The 21,515-nt window shown below is 50.2% G+C and overlaps 1 protein-coding gene across 1 annotated transcript; it reads left to right on the forward strand.

The window, feature by feature from the left end:
- The first annotated feature begins 12,443 nt into the window (after positions 1-12,443).
- Positions 12,444-20,758, forward strand: LOC118632330 (ATPase PAAT-like). Its single transcript, XM_036265359.1, has 6 exons — positions 12,444-12,622; positions 13,061-13,264; positions 14,368-14,440; positions 15,316-15,522; positions 17,544-17,995; positions 19,882-20,758. Exons 1-6 carry the CDS (start codon positions 12,459-12,461, stop codon positions 20,114-20,116), a joined length of 1,335 nt encoding a protein of 444 aa, XP_036121252.1. The 5' UTR covers positions 12,444-12,458; the 3' UTR covers positions 20,117-20,758.
- Positions 20,759-21,515: the final 757 nt, after the last annotated feature.

A 21,515-nucleotide genomic window follows, 5' to 3' on the forward strand; every position in this document is an offset into this window, starting at 1 on the left:
GTGGCTCAGTGGTTGAGTGTTGACCCTGCACCAAGAGGTTGCCGGTTCGATTCCCAGTCAGGTCATATACCCAGGTTGTGGGCCTGATCCCCAGTGGGAGGCATGCAGGAGGCAGCCAATCGATGTTCTCTCATCGATGTTTCTATCTCTCTCTCCCTCTCCCTTCCTCTGCCTTTAAAATCAATAAAGAAAAAACTTAAAATATATAAATGAGGGCAATATTTTAACTACAGAGGTTATTTCTTGCTGCTCTGGCCAAACCCTGGGTGAGGCCATTGAAAACAAAGGAATTATCAACAAAAATGCTGGTGGAAGACCTCTGAAAATTCTCTCCTCTGTTAAAGCAATAAAAAATCTGGCAAAATTGGTCAGAATTAAGTTTTCAGCCCCCGGAAATTAGCTAAAAGCTCGCAGCCCCTCAGGACACATTTATTCACGAGCAACCGAATCGTAGTCTAACAGCAAGTTTCGTGGCGTCGTTCCGTTGCTCACTCTCCAGCCCCACGGAGGGCTTGAAAACACCAGCCCAGACTCCCACGCAGCCACCAGAGGGAGAGAATAAAGGCACAGCTCTTTCGAAGCCTCATTTCCAGAGAATGTTCATTATTTGCTCTGTCTCCTGGTTACCTGGAAGACCTCAATCGAAAAGCTATCTGTAGCCCTGGCCAGTTTGGCTCAGCGGTTAGAGTGTCGGCCTGCGGTCCAGAGAGACCCGGGTTCGGTTCCCGCTAAGGGCATGTACTTCGGTTGCAGTTTGTCCCCGGCCCTGGTTGGTCGTGCGGGTGGCAGCCACTCGATGTGTCCCTTTCACGTCGATGTTTCTCTCTCTCTCTCTCTTCCTCTCTCTCCCTCCCACTCTATCTGTACAAAAAATGGAAAAATGTCCTCGGGTGAGGATAAAAAAAAAAAAAGAAGAAAAGCTGTCTGTATTTGACCTCGTTTGGAGTCAACCCAGTACAAAGTCTTCTCTTCAGGGACAAAAGCAATCACAGGCAATTGTTTTACGTTCCTGGCTGCTTGAAACAGTGGATAACATTTGGGGCAGATGACAGAATAGCCCCAAATCTCCACTGCAAAACTGGTAAGTTCGCTCTCCGTAGAGGCCGTGCGAAGCCTGACACACGTCTGGAGTCTGGAGCCATGAGACGCGGAGATGGCCGTCAGCGCTCACGTCCGAAGGCTCACCTGAGGCTCTTCCCAGGCAGGAGCGGAAGGCGACTGGAAGGCATGAGACGCGGAGACGGCCGTCAGCGCTCACGTCCGAAGGCTCACCTGAGGCTCTTCCCAGGCAGGAGCGGAAGGCGACTGGAAGCCATGGGACGCGGAGATGGCCGTCAGCGCTCACGTCCGAAGGCTCACCTGAGGCTCTTCCCAGGCAGGAGCGGAAGGCGACTGGAAGCCATGGGACGCGGAGATGGCCGTCAGCACTCACGTCTGAAGGCTCACCTGAGGCTCTTCCCAGCAGGAGCGGAAGGCGACTGGAAGGCATGAGACGCGGAGATGGCCGTCAGCGCTCACGTCCGAAGGCTCACCTGAGGCTCTTCCCAGGCAGGAGCGGAAGGCGACTGGAAGCCATGAGACGCGGAGATGGCCGTCAGCGCTCACGTCCGAAGGCTCACCTGAGGCTCTTCCCAGGCAGGAGCGGAAGGCGACTGGAAGCCATGAGACGCGGAGATGGCCGTCAGCGCTCACGTCCGAAGGCTCACCTGAGGCTCTTCCCAGGCAGGAGCGGAAGGCGACTGGAAGGCCATGGGACGCGGAGATGGCCGTCAGCGCTCACGTCCGAAGGCTCACCTGAGGCTCTTCCCAGGCAGGAGCGGAAGGCGACTGGAAGGCCATGGGACGCGGAGACGGCCGTCAGCGCTCACGTCCGAAGGCTCACCTGAGGCTCTTCCCAGGCAGGAGCGGAAGGCGACTGGAAGGCGGAAGGCGACTGGAAGGCCATGGGACGCGGAGACGGCCGTCAGCGCTCACGTCCGAAGGCTCACCTGAGGCTCTTCCCAGCAGGAGGGGAAGGCGAAGGCACTGTTTACACCACTTTGCTGATTGCTGGAAGTTTGATTCAACATGCACACACAGCCCCCCATGAAAGACTCGGAGAAATTACAGGTTCCAGGCACTGAAGATCATATTTGTTTAACCATTAGCTGGACACTATGCTAATTATAAAGACTTCAGTGTCCACACACAACAAAGAACACAGACTTTACAAAATTAGTTCAGAAAAGTCACTAAAAAACAGTAACAACTATAACACGCAGCAACAACAAGAAACCTTGGAGGGTGGGGATAATATTTCCAGAGTTGCCATGTTATATTACAGTGATACCTCGGTTCTCGAACATAATTCGTTCCAGGAAGACGGTCGAGAACCGAATTGTTCAAGAACCGAAGCAATGAAACCAATAGGAAAGCGTGACTCCACAAAGCGTGACTCTCTCTGCACTCACACTGATGACTCAAGCAAGGCGCGCTGGGCCGAATGAACGCCATTCGGCTCAACTCGGCTCATCTCGGAAGTTCGAGTTCCAAATATTTGTTTGGATTCCGAGACAAAAGTTTCTCGAATCTCCTGGTCGAATACCGATTTGGTCGAAAACCGAGGCGTTCGAGAACCGAGGTATCACTGTATTTTAAATGTCCAGTTTTCAACAACAGACTACAGGACTCGCAAAGAAGTAAGAAAAGTATGGCCCATAAAAACAAGGGGAGGGAAGCAATTAATAAAGATGTTCCCCAAAGAACCCAGACATTGGCCCCACTAGACAAAGACTTCAAGTCAGCTGTTTTAAATATGTTTAAAGGAAACCATATCTGAAAGAGTAAAGAAAAGTATGAGAATGATGTCTCCAGTAGAGAATATCGATAGCGAGATTGAAAGAGTAAAAGAAGAACCACCGCCACCACGAAATGGAAATTCTGGAGCTGGAAAGTAGAATAACTGAAAAAAATTCACTAGCATCCACTTCTACGAGGCAGAAGAAAGAACCAGTGAGCTGGAAGATAGGACAGCTGAAATCATCTGGGCTGAGAACAGAAAGAACAAAGTGAATAAAGATGAATGTAGAACTTCGTTTCCACCCCAACATACAACGAGCTTGTGAGTGGTCAACTTCAAAACAAGAAAAAAATCTGAAAAAAATGAAAGCCAACCAGTCTTCTTGCAACAACCAAAGAACCGAAGCGACACCAGAGAGCGAAGCGACGAGTGGGTGGAGAACAGCTCGGCAGGAGCCGGCACCGCTGGGACACTTAAAGGATCAACCATGAATTACAGAGGCTGAACGAGGATGAGCTTGAAGGTTTAAAAAGTTCCTGGAGACCCAGGGTTTTTTTGGTTGGGGAAGGGCACACTTTCATGAGTTTTACCTCTAGGAGCTCAACTAGGTTCTTACACTTAAGATTTCAGGAAAAAAAACAACAAGAAACCCTCATGCTTGGTTCTCCACAGACACCACGGCGGACGTGGCCTGGTTACCCCCGGGAGATGGTGAAAGTCCCGCGTCTCCACTAGTCCTCCTCTGACAGCGCCGAGTTAGGAGGACAGAGCCTCACTGCCTGCGGGTCAGCATGAAAGTCCAGGATCCCTCAGAGCTCCACGGACACCGCGAAGGACGGGCAGGGGCGTCACAACCCAGAGTCAAAGTCTGTTCTTGATTTGGCCATGTGTTACGCAACCCTGGGATAGCGCCATGCAGCCTGGGGAGTGCGGGGGTCTAGGCCCCCATCCTTCTCTCTGCCTCTGGTTCTGACGAGGTATAAGGCTTTCTGCCCCCCCCCCCGCCCCTGCCCCCGGAGAACGTCAGGGTATAAAACCACTTAGCTCCAGACTAGCACTCGCTTCTCAGCACCAGAATATCCCACCAGGTGCGCTGTGCTCATCCAGCCCCTTCTGTGCAGGTGTGGAGCACGTGTTTGGCACCTCTGGCTAGCCTCTCATGATGTGTAAGCACCACACTTGGGCTCTGGGGGCGGGTTGAGGGACTTTTACCAGCAGAACCGGTCAGGTCCCACCTAGTCCCACTTGTTCCTGCTGGCACCATGCTGTCCACTTTCACCCGGGCCAGGATTTTGACCTTCCAGGTTCTGCTTTCTTGAGGAAGAGCAGAGAAGTTTTAAGATTTCAGTGACGCCAACTCATAATCTTAACAGACAGCAGGGAAAAGCCAGAAAGCCACCTGACCCCACAAGCAAACACTCGGTGCCTACCACGTACCAGGTGTGGAGATGACCGGGAAGGGCTTTCGTTAGGGGGCTGCCTAGGGACCTCCTGTGCATGAGGGAGGGGGGTTCCCCCTTCTGAAACCCCTAACAGACCAGCCATACAGCTGCCACCTTCCCACATAAACCCACACGTGGCTGGCACTGCTGTTCTGCTGGAGGCCGAAGTCACAGGACAGGTGTGACAGGCAGAAGAACGCAGGTTTGTGGACCCTTGTGGGTTTTCCCTCCAAGCTGCCTGGGAATGTGTCCTGTGGGTGCGTCTGCAGAAACCCTGTAGCAGGCAGAAAAGCCGAACCCTGGGCTGCCCCGTCCGAGGCGGCAGGGCACTGTCTCCAAGAATGTGGCCGTGTGGGGAAGGAGGGCGGAGCTGGGGAGATGCTCAAGGTTCCTTCTCCTCCAGTGAGATGCACACGGTCCGTTTAAATTACTTACCTCACCACACCGATACGTGCCAATCCGTGGGGAAAAGAATTGTAAGAGAGATGCTCAGGGTTGCCACGGAAGAAGAATTATTTTTCCAACAACTGCTTTGTATTTCAAATGTCAAAAGGGGTCAATGACCAATGAAAAGATTGTTGTGGGCTGAATTGTGTGTCTCTCCAACAAAACTTGTATGTTGAGGCCCTAACCCACTGTACCTCAGAATGTGACTGTATTTAGAGACGGAGTCTTTAAAGAAGTAATTAAGTTATAACGAGGCCATTAGGCTGGGCCCTAATGCACCACGACCGGTGTTCTCGTCACAGGCGATCAGGACGCAGACACACAGAGGAAAGAACGTGAAAACACGGGGAGACCGCCGGCTCCAAGCCAAGGGGAGAGCGGAGGAGGAAGCGAAGGCTCACACCCTGCGCTGGGACGTGTGGTCCCCAGAACTGAGCACGGGGCTGTGCCAGCCGCCCGGGCGGTGGCTCGGTCGGGGTGGCCGGAGCAGACGAGGACAAGAGCCCGGGGCTGCAGGGAGCAGAGGGAGCCGGAAACCAAGCTCCACTTCGCTCCCCCGGAACCTCGCTCGAGCAGAGTCCCTGTTTGGAGACTGGACACACGGAGGCCTACTTGGGAGGGGTGCTTTGAGGATTAAAGGAAGTAGGGCACAGAAAGCTGCTAGAACCGACCCTCAAATTCCATTACCGTGTCTTTTTCTTAGGAAGAACTCAGTGAGTCGGAGAAAGGGGTCCGCTCAAGCACCTCCTATTACTTTGCTGATCCCCGGGGCGAGGAGTGGGCAGAACTGAGCCCAGATGAAGATGGCATTTTCCATCTGCTAGAAGACTTGGGGTGCCACCAAAAGCTGGCAGGTGAAGTCTCAGCTCCACCTTTTGCTACTGAGGTTGAGTCCCTGGAGCAGAACAGGGAGAGGAGAACTGGGTCCCGTCACGAGTCTGCACGGCACGTGGGTACCGCTCTCTGGGATCTGAGTGTAACAGCTCCTAACTCCCACGCCTCCTGCTCATTGCCCCTGACCACGCTGACCTTAGCACAGCACAGCCAACGTGTGTTCTTAAAACAGTCTACTTTCACTCCTCTCTCTTGTGTACCTTGAGTAGGTATACGTATTGGGGTTACCATGAGGCTTACATAAAACATAGGTCTATTTTAAACTAACTTGACTGTGATTACATACAAAAACACTCCATTTTTAGCCCTGGCCAGTTGGGCTCAGTGGTTAGAGTGTCGGCCCGTGGAACGGACAGTCCCGGGTTCAGTTCCTGCCAAGGGCACGTACCTCGGTTGCAATGTGTTTGGGGTCCTCTGGGTGGCAACCATTCGACGTGTCTCTCTCACATTGATGTTTCTGCCCCTCTCTTCCTCCCTCTCTCTCCCACTCCATCTGAAGATACATGCAGAAATGTCCTTGGGTGAGGATTAAAACACAAACAAACAAAGAACATTCCACTTTTACTGCCCCTGCACACAGTTCTCAGTGTCATAATTTACACCTTCTTATATGTGTACCCACATTGTTAGAGCTGTTTGAAGACTTCTGTCTTTTAACGTTTATGCTAGAACCAAGTGACTTGTCCAGCATCATTACAGTGCTCTATCGATTTCACCAGTGAGTTTCCGAGTGGCACGTGCTTTCGTTCCAGCCGAATGACTCCTTTATTTTTTTTTATTTTTTATTTTTTTATCCTTACCCGAGGATATTTTTCCATTTTTTGTACAGATAGAGTGGGAGGGAGAGAGAGAGAGAAACATCGACGTGAAGGGACACATCGAGTGGCTGCCACCCGCACGACCAACCAGGGCCGGGGACAAACTGCAACCGAAGTACGTGCCCTTAGTGGGAACCGAACCCGGGTCTCTCCGGACCGCAGGCCGACGCTCCAACCGCTGAGCCAAATGGGCCAGGGCCGAATGACTCCTTTAGCATTTCCTGTAAGGCAGGCCCCACAGTACTGCCCTGTCTCACCTTCCATGGAGGAAGTCCTTACCTCTTCTGCATGTTTACCAGATGTAGTACTCCCGGTTAGCAGGATTTGTTTTCTTTTCTTTTTCCCAGCACTTCGAATATACCATCCCGCTCCCTTCTGACTTGTCCACTAGGGAAAAGAGGGTCCACGGCTTCACATTCTGCCATCTTGCTTCTACACGAACCCGCCTCTCCATTCCTTTACGAGTGTCTTCCATGGAGCAAATGTTTCTAATTAAAATAAAGTCCAATTTATCAATCTTTTCTTTCATGGATTCTATGTTTGGTGTCATCATATCAAAAATGTCATTGTCAACCCAAGGTCACACAAATTTCCTATTTTCCACATTGCATAGTTTTGCTTTACATTTAGGTCTATAATTCACGTTCCTTTAATTTTTGTGTAGGTATAAGGTAAGTGCTGACTCTTTTTTTTGCATGTGGACATTCAGCTAGTTTTAAACAACTATCCATTCTCCCATTGAATTGCCTTTGTAATGTTTTAAAAAAATCAGCTACGTTTTTGTGGATCTATTTGTGGGATCTCCATTCTGTTCCACTGATCCACGTCTACAATTTTCCAATCTTTGTATTGATTACTGTAGCTTCAAAATAAGTCTTGAAACTGACAATTGTCCTTCCTTTACAGACTTGTTATGGCTATTCTAATTCTTTTCTCTTTCCAAATATATTTGAGAATCAGCTTGAAAACATCTACCCAAAACTTCCTGCACTGAATCCATGTATCATATTGGGGAAAACTGACTTCTTAACATATCGAGTCTTCTTATCAATAAACAGGATAATCCCTCCATTTATTTAGATATTTGATTAACTTCAGGAATGTTTTCATTTTCAGCATATATGTTCTACCCAAAGGTTGTCAGATGTATACTTTGGTGATTATTTTTATTTTTGGTGCTAACTGTAATTTTTTTTTTTAATTTAAAGTTCCAAGTGTTCATTGCTGGCACATGGAGCCGTGAACTTTTTAACACTGACTTTGTTGTTCAGCTCACTTACTAGGTCTATGAAACTTTTTGTGTATCTTTTGAAATTTTCCTACTTAGCGAGTCATGTCATATACGAATAGCTCTTGTTACCAGCTTGTATGTTTACTTCCTTAGACTGACCTATTATACCATCCAGGAATTTCAGCACAATATTGAGGATTTGTTGATGAGAGAAACTTGTCCTCTCACAAATATTAGAAGGAAAAGCATTCATTTTCTCACAGTAAGTATATTTTTTATACATACACTGTACCGTGTTTCAGAAGTTCCCCTCTATGCCTAGTTTGTTAAGGCACTGTATCTTGAATGGACACTAAATTTTGTCAACTCTGGGTGGTGAACACACCATACAATGTACAGATGATGTATTATAGACGTGTACACCTGAAACCTATGTAGTTTTATTAACCAATGTCACCCCAATAAATTCAATAAAAGTGTTTTAAATTTGTTGTTAAATACTCAGTGGGATGACAAAATGGTTTTCCTTACTTTGTCAATTACCTTTGATTTTTGAATGTATAATGAGCTCTGAAATTGTGGGTTAAAACCCACTTATTCACAGTATATTCTTCTTCTTTTATATATAGCTGGGTTTTCTAACACTTTGTTGCCCATTTTTGCATCTATGTTTATGAGAGACAGTGTCCAGTTCTCTTTTCTTGTAATTCTGTTGATTTTTAATGTTCTGGCCTCAAAATGTAAGTTAGGAGACTCCCTCCTTTTCTATTTCCTATAATAAGGGACATAGAATTGTGGGTTATGTTTTCCTTAATTATTTGGTAGTATTTGTCAGTGAAACCACTTGGGCCTAGTACTGAATAATTTTTAACTAAACTTCAATTTCTTTACTAGTTATCGGATTATTCAAATTACCAATTACTTAAGTTTTGGCAATCTTTATCCTCTAAGATGCCGAAACACAGAGGTGATTCACCTGTTATCCTTCTTAATTTCTGAAAGCTCATTAGTAACACCCACTCTTTTACTGCATATATTGGCAATTTCTTTCATGTGTTTTTGTCACCCTTGCTAGGGGTTTATCGATTTCACTGAGCTTTTCTGTGAACCAGCTTTTGGCTTGATTGATTTGTCTTTATTTTCAACATTTATTATCTGGACCTTTACAGAAAGTCTGCCAACCCCGAACTAGCACCATGATCGATCGATCAGTCTTCTATCATCAAATTGTTACGTCCTCTCCTCTCATTCCCATTCAACCTTTTCTCACGTGGTCATTTTAAACCAGCTGCCTAAAGTTCCAAAGCAGTTAATATACAGACAAAAATAAAAGATGTCACCAGAAAAGGCACACTAGATTCAGAAAATTTTTTCCTAAGTTCATATTTACTGAAAAAATACATTAGGAGTAAGGTAAATATGACCATCTAAAGCCAAGTGAAGAAATACTATAATTATCAAAAACTAAGAATATACTTTCCCTGAAATGTTAAATGTTGTACTAAAAGGAGGAAAGATGCAAACCGTTGGTATTTGTTCCCAGCAGTTCCAGGTTCCTGCACGTTGGTCCTAGCAGCACGTCAGAAGGCAACCGAGACTGGCATGGACAGTCTTCCCACAGGTGAACTGAGGGAGGAGTGACACGGGGGTTCACCAGTGCTGGGGACACAGCTGCCACAACATTCTTCTCTAAGGCTGCATCATTATTGAGCGTCTAACAACTAAAGAGTTAGGAAGCAACACTTTTTCAGCATTATCTTCTTTTACTTTATTTTTATGGTCGACACTGTTACAGATGGTCCATATTCCCTCTGTGACCACCTCTATCCAGTCCCAGCCCCCAGCATTATCCTCTTCCACACCGCATGCCCTTTGTGTCAATGCTTTCTTTTCAAAGTTTCTTCACCACTCTTAAGAAAATAATTATACTGGCCCTGGCCCGGTAGCTCAGTTGGTTAGAGTTGTCCCAAGAGACCAAGGTTGTGGGTTTGATCTCCAGTCAGAGCACATACAACAATCAACCAACAAATGCATAACTAAGTGGAACAACAAATTAATGTTTCTCTCCCCCCCTCTCCTCCCTCGCTAAAATCAATCACTAAATACATTTTTTTTTAAAGAAATAAAAAACTGTCCTGGCCAGTTTTAGCATCAGCAGTTGGAGCATCAGCCCTCGGACCAAAGAGTTGCGGATGCAGTTCCAGCCAAAGGCACGTGCCTCAGTTGCAGTTTGTCCCCAGCGGGTGGGAGGCAACCAATTGATGTGTCTCTCTTACATCGATGTTTCTCTCTCTCACTCTGTCTGAAGATAAATAAAAAAATATCCAGGGTGAGGGAAAAAAGAAAGACAGAAAGAAAAAGGAAGGAAGGAAGGAAGGAAGGAAGGAAGGAAGGAAGGAAGGAAGGAAGGAAGGAAGGAAGGAAGGAAGGGAGGGAGGAAGGACCTATTAGATTTCTGGAGTTCTTCTGAGTCCATTTGTTACACCTCCCGGACGGTTTTGGCAGGAATTTTTCAACTGAGGTAAATCATACCGTATGACCTCTCCCAATTTCTTTCTTTTTTTTTTTTCCTCTCTCCCAATTTCTATCCAATCCTTTCCTCCCCAAATGTTTTATAAATATGCAACCAGGCTAAAATAAACCAAGGAAAGCAAACTGCAAACTTGGCAGCAGACTGCAACGTTCTGCCCTGTCAATGACTAACCAGCTGGTCCCTGCAGGCCAAACGGGCCTGCCTGTGTTCCGCCATCCTCGGAGGTAGCCGGTGGGAAAATGCACAACAGCTCAGAACCTTTCCTGTGTCACGGACAAAACACAGCCTGGTGAGGTCAATGGACCCAATCCAGAGTAACACATTTAAGCATATAACACAAAATATATTGGATTACAAGTATACTGAAATAATCAGAAAATATTTTCCAAACCAAACATATAATATAGTAGTATACCTATTTCTTTACAAACAGATGCAACGCCCAGTTCTAATAACTACCACGTACAAACTGTGGTACATCCACACTGTAAAGTTCACTATATTAACTATATGCACTTGTCAAAGGTCAAAGAATTGTATACTAAAAACTGTGCCTCTTCCTATATGTCAGTTACACCTAGTCTGACGACTACAATGAGAAAGTTTTGAAGAAGTGCTACAATAGCTGTAAGAACACCAATGTGATGTGACAATGTCAGAGATCCTTTTAGTGACGAGCTGACAGCACGGCTCTATCCTAATGTGGTTTACTGTTGTTTCACTAATCATGGAAGCGTAAAACTTCGGGGTGCAGTGAATAAAAACAAAGATGGGAATGTTCCTCCCAGTTTCGGTTGATGGCCCTCATGAAATCCACCCACGGAAGGTGTGCAGGGAGCCCACAGAAGGGAGCCCACAGAAGGTGTACACGGAGCACACAGTAGGGAGCCCACAGAAGGTGTGCACGGAGCCCACAGAAGGTGTGCACGGAGCCCACAGAAGGGAGCCCACAGAAGGTGTGCACGGAGACCACAGAAGGGAGCCCACAGAAGGTGTGCACGGAGCCCACAGAAGGGAGCCCACAGAAGGTGTGCACGGAGCCCACAGAAGGGAGCCCACAGAAGGTGTGCACGGAGCCCACAGAAGGGAGCCCACAGAAGGTGTGCACGGAGCCCACAGAAGGGAGCCCACAGAAGGTGTGCACGGAGCCCACAGAAGGGAGCCCACAGAAGGTGTGCACGGAGCCCACAGAAGGGAGCCCACAGAAGGTGTGCACGGAGCACACAGAAGGGAGCCCACAGAAGGGAGCACACAGAAGGTGTGCACGGAGCCCACAGAAGGGAGCACACAGAAGGTGTGCACGGAGCCCACAGAAGGGAGCACGCAGAAGGTGTGCACGGAGCTCACAGAAGGGAGCACGCAGAAGGTGTGCACGGAGCACACAGAAGGGAGCACACAGAAGGTGTGCACGGAGCACACAAAGGAAGCGACACAGATGCCCAGGTAGCAGATAAACGAGCAGCCCGGGGTCTGTGCACGTGGCTGGGTGTCAGTCACCGGGCAGAGGCTCTGCATCCGCAGTCAGCAAATCGGGGTGCCGGGGTTGGCCAGACATGGTGAGGTTGAAAGAGGCTCAGAGCCATCACCCTTCCCTTCCCATCCTGGGAGCATCTAGAAAGTTCCATCTGCTCTCACTTTTACAGACCCTTCGGGTCCATCACATTCCACGTCCCCCGCACCCCAGCTCCCTCCGACACCCCGCCAAGCCCGGGGCCGCCCCCGACTCCGTCGTGGCCTCCACCGGACCGCCCTCCCAGAGGACTAGAAGTACGGGGGGGAGGGGAAGACAAAGCAACTCTCCGCCGGTCCCCTGGTCACCGCGCTCCTCGGGAGGGGCGGGAAGGACTCGCCGTTCACGTCGGAGGATCTGGGGCACGTCCTTCCTGCCGTGTGAGCGACGACACCACACCTGCATTTCCACGGAGACTCAAGGCACCGACCCTCGCGGGCCTCCCGTCAAACGTCGTCCGCCACCTGCCTCTTTTCCCGGGAAACGTCGAAAAACCCACCTGGTGCCCCTGTGACCGCCCACGCCTGCGCACAGCGCCTGCGGTGGAAGAGGTGTTCTCAGAGCGCATGCCCCGCCCTGGAAGCCCCGCCCTGGAAGCCCCGCCCCTGAGACCTCCCGGCACTTCTGAACTGGTACCTGAATCCCGCCGCACGCGCATGCGTTGCTACGGTACTTGGTCTCCCCGCAGCTGGGAGAAGCCGAAGGAGCCGGAAGTTGCTCGGCTTCATCACCTCCCCTTCGCCCGGCGGAAACCCAGGCTCCCGAACACAGGTTCCGGGGCTGGTCTGGCCTGCGGGTGGCCGAATGGAGACCCGGACGGAGGACGAGCGGTTGGCCCGCCGCCCGACGCTGGCCTCTTCCTGGGATGCGGCAGGCGGGGCCCTGGACCAGCGCCTCCGGGTCTCCGCAGCGGGACTGGGCGGCCGGGACCTGGACTGGGACGAGCTGCTGGCGCCGCCGGCCCCGGGGTGCGCTGGGCCGGCGGGGGCGGGTCGCTGCTCCCCGCGGCCGCGCTCCTGGGGTGCTGAGGGCTCGGGGGCGGGCGGGGCACCCCGACCCCCATCCCCGCCGTAGCCGCCGGGCGGTCCGAGCGGCCCGCGCCCCCGGCTCCGCCTGCAGCCGGCGAGCTGCCCTCCGCGGCCAGAGCGGCGCAGACACCGCCCGCCCGGCCTGGGCGCGGCCCGCGGCCCCGAGCGCAGAGCGGCCCCGAGCGCGCGGGGGTGGAAGGGGCTCCGGGGCTCGGCGGCGGCGGCCAGCAGGCGCGCAGGGCGAGCCGCGGGGCCCGGCCGTGTGCGGGCGAGGGCGGCGCGGGGCCCGCAGCGAGGGCGGCGGGCGCGCGGGACCCGGGCGGACGCGCCTGGCGCCAGGTGCGCGGAGCCCGCCGTGACGCCGCCCTGTCCTCCCAGCCAGGATCTGGCGGTGCTGAAGCGGAGCCCGGGGAGCCGCGGCGAGGAGCCCTGCTGCCTGCACCTGGCCTGCGACCCCGACGGCGGCGCGCAGGTCGGGGCGGTGGGCGTCCTGAGCTCGGCCCGGAACATGGAGGTGTACGTGGGCGCCGAGTACTGCGGCACCGGCAGGGGCAGCAGCGTCGGCACCGTCCTGGACCGCAGGTCTGTGCCCGCGCGGCCGCTCGCCGTCGGGCTCCTCTCGGGGGGTCTGACTGCGGCGCCCCGTTCCGGGCGACTTCAACGTACCGCGGGCACAGAGTCAGACCTTCAGGGACCCCCGGGACCGGCCCGGTCGCCTCGTTGTTTTCAGGATCCCGGGAACTGAGAGCCGCGGGGGATCGTTGGGTGGAAGGTCACAGCTCGGCAGGGGCGCAGATTCCTCCTGTTTCCTGTACCTCAAGGGCTCAGTTTTCCAAAAGTTAATTTGTCCATCAGTGTGGACCTTTGATCTTCTCTTTTTGTGGGAAGCCCTGTACGAACAGTGCCCAAGCCCAGCGCTGTGCCTGCATATTTCCCCCGGTATTACTACTTGTTGATCTTTTCAGACTTTTACTCTTTCTTTTATAGAACCCAAAATATAAATCGTTTTATATGTTTACCAAGCTTTCAAATGTGTTGTTGCTACATAATTCTACAGTTCTTATCAAAGGTAATTCTTTCTTACAGCTAGTAAGTGGCAGATGGAGTCCCTCTGCCCAGGGCCATTCAGTGGGAGCCACAACCCTTCATGCTTCACCCGGGAAACTGAATCCCAGGCAAAGTGTTGTCCTGAAAATTTTATTTTAATTTTTAAAACTTGATTTATAGAAACAGAGGAAGGGAGGGAAGGAGAGATAGAAAATCAATGAGAGAGAACATAGATTGGCCGCCTCCTGCACGCCCCCCACTGGGGATTTGGCCCACAAGCTGGGCATGTGCCCTGACGGGGAATTGAACCTGCCACGTCTTGGTGCATAGGTCTCTGCTCAACCACTGAGCAACACTGGCCAGGCAAAAATCCTTTATTTTTAAATGTGACTGTTAAAACTGATCATGTGGCCTGGTTGGTTTGGCTTGGCAGTTAGAGCGTCACCCGTGGACCAAAGTGTCTCAGGTTGTGAGGGGGCAACTCATCATTGATGTTTCCCCACTCCCCCCCAGTCTGTCTAAAAACAAATCAATAGAAAAATACCCTTAGGTGAAAATTAACAAAAAAATAAATATTTAAGTAAAAATGATAATGTGTGAAAGGGAGAAAATAACTCAATTTTTATTTTTGTTTTTAGAGAACATGAAAACATTATCTTATACAAAAAATATCTGAAATTGGAGTCCTCCGCACATGCTTGTAAAGTAAAGGTAAGTCATTAAAATGCTCACTAAGTTGAAAACTGCAGTGTTTGTACTGTGCATGTTGGTGTTACGTTGGGTTAAGAATGGAGTTACTCACCTTAGTCCCTGGAGGTTTTAACACTGCTCACCTCCATAACAGCCATGAGAAATCATTGGCTCCGGACTCCAGTTTGGCGTTTGCCCTGCATCACACAGATGATACACACACACAAGCACACACACGGACGGAGGAGCAGATCCTCACTGAACTCCCGTCTGTCTGACCCTAAATCCCGTTCCCTTTCACTGAGCTAGTCTGTGGTCCTGAACCAGGCGTGAAGCGGCTTCCGGGTAACAGCCGGGACACAGGGAGGCAGCATAAAGCCCTGCACAGACCACTGCCGTGGGAACCCGAGGAACTGGTCAGGGCTCACCTCCGCTAATCGGTGGCCTCTGAGAAGTTAGAAGTCGCCTGCACGCGTCTTTCTTACCTGTAAACTACTGAGCAACAGTTGCATCTTGACATTCCTTTACAGTTCTAACTTCTACAATACTGACTTTAAGATTCAGTATTTCAGCGATGGCTGCAAGGGCTCTGGACGGCCTTGCTTTATAGTAAATAGTGTTGCAGTGCAGTATAATGAGCTGTGATTGGTATGGTTTGTCTTTAATTCCTTACCTAAATATACAGTGTTGTTTCACATGTGGTCTCTTAGTTTGGAAAGGGCTTTATTATTTAAATAGTTATTTGGAGTGTTTTTCAGACTATAACTGTTCTAGAGAAACTTAAGGTTTAGATTCTTGCCTGCTTCACTGTTACTCAGGTAATAACAAGAAGTAACCCTAGATGATGATTGTCTTAAAATAATTACTTATGTTCCTGAACTTCTGTGTCGCACTAGTTGCTGTCCTTCGGTGAAAAGCAGTGTGTGTTCGTCAGTCACGTCGTGGTGCACGTACAGCCCGTTTCAGCAAATTCCTCAGCGAGCTCCCCTGCTCTGGGGTCCAGGGTGGACCTGGAGAGGGTCCAGACCATGGTGGAGTCCATGGGGTCACCGTTGTCACCTGGAGCTCAGCAACTGATGAGAATGGTTAGATTCCAGCAGCAGGTGCGTAGAAGGGATGTCTTTCCAGGCACCAAGAACCGGTTTTAAATGATGGCTTTTTATAAGGACATGCGGTGATTTAAATTTTCCTTTGAACTTTTATTACTGATTTGAGTAGTCTGTAGTTACTCGTGTAGAAATAGCATTTTGAACATCTACTCTCTTGAAAATATATACTTTTGTTACAGATTTCACCATGTTCCATGGATTCACTCATTCATTTAGCTAGTGGGTGGATTAAGCAACTTCTCAGGACTGCATTGGTCACTGTACAAGGTTCAAGGGTCAATCTCTGTATCCTGTCCTCAGGGTCCTTTTCGGGTCATTTGGGCAGTTAGGACACCGTGTGGGATGGTGGGAAGGCGGGAAAAGGCTTACTCACGAAGTAGCGCTGTGTCGAAGCCCTTAGAGAAGAAGGCTGGTTAGGTAGGTTCCTTTGGAGGGAAGTAATTCCACAGTCTCCAGAGCTGGAGGAACAGGGTAGAGCTAGGAAATGGGTAGAAGGTCATTTCTCTGGAGCAAGGAACGGACAGGGCAAGGTTAGAGTCTGTTGGGGCAGGATCCGAGAGCGATTTGCAAATGATTTTCTAAGTCTATGGGTTTTTGACCTGCATTTGAAAGAAATTCAAGTCTGTGTCTCTCTGTGAGGCACAGTGGGTGGGCGTTGTCCTGTGCACCAAGCGGTCACTGGTTAGATTTCTAGTTAGGGCACATGCCCATGTTGCTGGCCTGATGCCCAGTGTGGGGCATGCAGGAGGCGGCCAATCCATGTCCTCTCTCATCGATATTTCTCTCTCTCCCTCCCTCTCCCTTCCTGTCTCTCCAAAAGAAGAAATATTTTAAAAGACATAATACAAAAAAAGCCTCATGTAACTTTGAGAAATGTACCAACATGAACATAGCGCAGACATCTTTGGAGAAGGGCAGAGGCAGGAGAACAGGAGAGCTGACGACCGCGCAAACCACAGGAAGCAGTTTCGACAAGAACAAGGCCGCTGCCTCTGTTTCTCGTGCCAATCTCTCACCTGGGTGCCCCGGAGGCTCCTGACTGGTCCTCTGTGCCACTGAGCTGAGACCACAAAACTTAATCTATTGTTCTACAAATTATTAAAGCAGACATAGCCCAAGGGTAGCTCACTGTAGTCATTGAAAATGTTTAGTCGTTGAGAATGTCACCGATTGACCCACAGAACATCACACTGTTCGTGTGTAACTGACCGTTATATTGTCCATGAAAAAGCAGCTGCTAAGGACAGCCTTGGCTTGCCCTGGCCGGTGCGGCTCAGTGCCCGGCATGTACCTGGGTTGCAGGTTTGATCCCTGGCCCCATTCAGGGTCCTGCGGGAGGCAGCCGATCAAGGTGTCTTTCTCTGTCTCTCCCTCTCCCTCTCCAACTCCCTCTTCCCCTCCCCTTCCCATCTGTCTGGAAACTAATGGAAAAATATCCTCCCGTGAGGAGTAACAATAACAAGAAAAATATCCTTGGCTTACTGAATACAAAGGTTGACAGAGAATATTTAATTCTGGGAAAATTACCTATCACTGTGACTCAGCTGAGACTGCTACATTTTATTAGCATAAATCAAGGAGGCCTGTGTAGTGGAAATGTTACAATGTGCCAATGCAGTTTTCCTACGAGTGCTAGTACTTATTTTAATTTTTTCTAAAGGAAATATTACAATCAAGTGATTAAGATCCCTGACTCGTTAGGTGGCTGGGTTTACGTCCTGTTTCTTGCACTAATTCATTGTGTGACCTTTTTTTTTCTCTTTTTTTTCTTTATTGATGTTAGAGGAAGGGAGTGGGAGAGAGAGAAATATGGATGAGAGAGAACATCGATTGTCAGCCACGTTACCTGTAACCTCGGTCTCCTCGACTTCATGCTGCGTAGTCGACGTAGCTCACTTCATAGGGGTGTTTGAGGATCTGCTGAAGGAGTGCACATTGCGCGGTTCTGAGTTACTGCAGACATGAGCGGTCATCATTGACATTAACGGGGACGTTTCTGCACTTCCCTTGCTTAGAGCGGCGTCCCCATCGGAGAGCAGCTGCAGTCGGTGTTGGGAAATGCTGCGCAGCGGATGGCGGGTCTGCAGTCGTCTTCGCCCCTAGGGGCCATGGACGGGTTGTCCCCCAGCCCTTCCCCCTGCAGAGCTGCGTTGCCCGCGGGAAGGCTGGAGGAAGGCCTGGCAGCTGGCACTGATGGGCGGTCAGGCCCCCCCGGGGAGGCACTCAGGACAGCCCTCGGGCAGTGGGAACCTCTGCCACAGGAGCGGGCTCTTCCTCCGAGCGCCCGTGAGCACGCGGTGTCTGCCTTGGTCCCCGAGCGAGCCGGCGGCCGCTCCGGTCCCCCGCCGGCGGACGTGCTGTCTCTCCTCCAGAGCCTGTGTGGCCAGGCGAGCCGTCTCCGTGTGGAGCCCCACCGCGAGTGGCCGGGACCCGGCCCCAAGCCCCGGGACGGCCTCGTGGATGCTGCGTAAGTACTGAGTAACTCCTGGGGGAACTGTCCCCAGCGGTCGTTGTAGCAGCTCTTGCATTTTAGCAGACACCCCGACAGGAAGCAGACTTCTCGGGTAGAACGGAGGTTTCCGGGGACTGCCCGAATTGGGGTCCGCGCACTCTCCGGGTCTCGAGGGGTCGAGCGTCAGTGCGGGTTGGAGTGGAGTGCTCTGCAGGGGTGGAGGTGCGCTGTGGGAACCGTAGTAAATACCTGTTTGCCTCTGTCCCAAATGAGCCACCGGAACCTTATTTTTTGTGCATCGTGTGTGACCTAAGCTAACTTGGAGTCATCAAAACATTAAGCTTATAGTTCCTTACAGTTGCAGGCTCCTATCCCTGACCTAATTCCGATTATTTGGCAGTGCTGGTGTGACTGAGGGACGGCTGAGTGTGTACACGTTTCTGTCCTTGCACAGCTGTGACGGTCACAGTACAGCACTAGATGGGAGTCCGCGCTCCAGCCTGTCCTGTTAACGCCTCTGCCTCAAGTTTACTCTCTGGCTCAGTTTCCCCCATATACAGGGAGGTGGTAGTGTTGGTTGAAATTTTCTCACGGTCTTTAGTGCATTGGGGTCGGCAGCGTTATTTATTGAAATGTGGCTCTTGTTCAGTAAGGAATAGAAAGGTAACCCCTGTCTGTAATTGTTGATAGTTTACATCACTGTTCACAGCCGGTATGTGATACGGCAAAACTAAAGCCCCAAGAAACAAAAAGGCAAAACACAAGAAACACTGGACAGATTGAGAACTGCTCTGGGTCAGCTGAGAGGGAGTCCCCTCTCCTCCAGATCCCCCTTCCAGAACACAACCCTGCGCCCCCCGCGGCCAGCGCCCCAGCCCGCGTGGGAAGGAGCACACTGCCCGGACTGGAGGCGGAACCCTCACTGTCAGCCGCCTGGTGTCTTGGTCACAGATGGGGCCGCACCTCGGCGGATGTGGTCTGTGTGTCAGTTTCTGTGATCGTGAATCTTCTCGTGCAGTCTGCTGATGTGGGAAATTTCATTAATTTTGATCAACTGAACCAGCCTTGCACACCCGAGATAAATCCCTCTTGGTCCTGCGTATCATTGTTTACACATTGCTGGATTTGATTTGCTGGCATTTTGTTGAGTATTCTTGAGTCTAACTCAAGAGAGATATTGGTCTGTATTTCTCTTTATACTGTCTTTGTATCAGGGTAATGCTGGCCCACAAGGTGAGTTCTGTGTTTCAGAAGAGATTGTATGAAATTGGTGTTACCTCTTCAGTGAAACCAGCAGACCTAGATGTTTCTTTCTTGGAAACTATTTAATTGCAAATTCCATTCCTAATGTAGTAAAGTTGTCAGTTCTCCCCATTAATATAGAGGCTTAGTTAACGTAATGCACTTTAAAATCCCTGTGTTTATTTTGTAGACAAAGACAAGATTATTTTTAAGTTATAGGAAAAGGCAAAAGAGGTAGAAGCTAAAGCAACTTTGGGCAGATGATGAAGGGGGAGGAATCAGGCTTCCGGTGTCAAGCCTTCCACAGCGCGGGTGTTCAGGCCCGTGGAGTCGCCAGAGGGGTAGATACAAGATCAGTGGACACCTTGGAGGGCCCAGAGATAGCCCCACACAATTGTGCTCAACTGATTCTTGACAAAGGGGCCACAGCAGTTCAACGGGCGAGGACAGTTCTTGAACACATGGCCTGGAGCTGTGGGGTGTCCAGCAGGCAACAGTGAGCTCTGCGCTGAGCTCGGGTCTCGTACGGAGTCATCCAGGTGGATGGTGCGCTTACTCGTGACGCCCAGAGCTGTGTGTTGGCTGCTTGTTGTGCAGTTGGGTGGTTTGCTGCAATATTGGAATCAATCGTCACAGTATTATTTTTAAATTACCTTTAGGATGGGAGAACAGCCTGTGTGCTCCTACTTGGAAAAGATTCTCTCTAAGAACATGGAACGGCTGGAGAAGCAGCTCGCAGACTACATTGACCAGCGAATATATAGACTCCAGGAGCACTTTGATAATAAGATTGCTTTGTTGATGGACTTGCTGCAAAGCCCCAGCTCGCCACCCCATGGGCTGCCTCTCAGACATTACGACTCTGGAGAGACTCTTTCAAATGGGGAGCGATAAGTGCTCAGCAGGCAAGGTGCCCACAGGTGTTTCTTACGTGTTGACGACAAAGCTGAGACCCGCAGCTCGAACCGGTGCTCAGTGTCCCTGCGGGAACGTGACCTCAGCGTCCACTGTGCCTGCGCTTGTGACTGCAGACCCGGTGCTGTGGGTGAGCGTGAGCGTGATGGGTCCGAGTTACCTCGTTTGCACCGTGTTCACTGGACAGAAATGTACGTGCCCGTCTGTGTTGTGTCGGGGTTTAAAATCTTTAGGGATTTCCGTATGGTTTGTTAGTGCATATTGGATATGTATTTGAACTATTGTTTTTATTTATTATTTGACCTTATGTTTTAGGGATATGGATACTTGCTTAGAGTATTTGATTTTTTTTTTCTTTTTCAAATTGGTTATTCTTGGAAAATCTGGTGCTTATGACTTGCTACCTTTAATTTCAGATCACCAAATTAAATTTCATCTTGTTTATCTCAATACAAACTGGAAAGTGCTATTTGACCTTTGTAAAATTAGTTAAATTAGGGTCATTTATTTCATTTTCTGTCATATTGTGGCTATAAATAGGAAAGTAAAAATCAAAACTGGCCTATTCTTTGTTAGAATTGTTTCTTTAGATTTAGTGATTGATACTGAACAAGAGAAGTTACTTTGTTTCAGCTCAACGCAGAAAGTCGGAGGAACTCCCCCTTGGAGCAGATCGGGCTGTTCTCTGCAGAGCCTTTGGGGTGCTCTGCTTTGAAGGAGGAAGGTGCGTGACCATGAGATGGCCGTTCGCTGGCACTCAGTGTGCAGACATTATCTCTATTGTGTGTGTGCTGATGGGCGATGTATCGGCGTCTAAAAAATAAGTGCATCCAATCTGGAACTGTTTGCTGTCAAAGGGAATGTCACAGCCTTCCGCGTTCTCCTGTGTGACGTTTATCATCCTTTGAACGTGCTGCCCCAGCACAGTCCTGGTACATGGAAATCCAGTAAATGTTAGACTTTCCCACTTCTCTGTCTGCTCTTCTGTTGTCCTTCCTCTCAAACAGTAGCAGTGACACACATGCTCCCTAATATCATTACTGTTCCAGTGAAGTGGAAAGTGCCCTTCCCCTCCTGATCCGACGTCGGCGCTGGCGAGGGGTCACATGCAAGCCCCCTGCAGTCCTGTGCACTGACGATGAAGGGACCTGAGAACGCATCCTCGGGTGATTTCTTGGTTGTGCCGTCGAGTGCATGCAGCCATCCGAGGTGGTACAGCCTGTGCACACCTGGAGCACGTGGTCTAGATACTGCTCCCAGGCTTCACGCCTGCACAGCCTCCTGCGCGAAGCCACACGAGACGGGGTCGAGCACGGGCTGCAGTGACGCAGCTGCACATGTGAGCGCAGGGTACGCGCGGCTGCTGCCGGCACGATGC

Source organism: Molossus molossus, unplaced genomic scaffold (genome assembly GCF_014108415.1).
Source record: "Molossus molossus isolate mMolMol1 unplaced genomic scaffold, mMolMol1.p scaffold_m16_p_17, whole genome shotgun sequence".
Lineage (NCBI taxonomy): Eukaryota > Metazoa > Chordata > Mammalia > Chiroptera > Molossidae > Molossus > Molossus molossus.

Coding starts and splice junctions, on each gene's coding strand:
- LOC118632330 (XM_036265359.1), top strand. CDS start 12,459: ATGGAGACCCGGACGGAGGACGAGCGGTTGGCCCGCCGCCCGACGCTG. Junction 14,441..15,315: donor CACATGCTTGTAAAGTAAAG/GTAAGTCATTAA, acceptor GTGTCGCACTAG/TTGCTGTCCTTCGGTGAAAA. Junction 17,996..19,881: donor GACGGCCTCGTGGATGCTGC/GTAAGTACTGAG, acceptor AATTACCTTTAG/GATGGGAGAACAGCCTGTGT.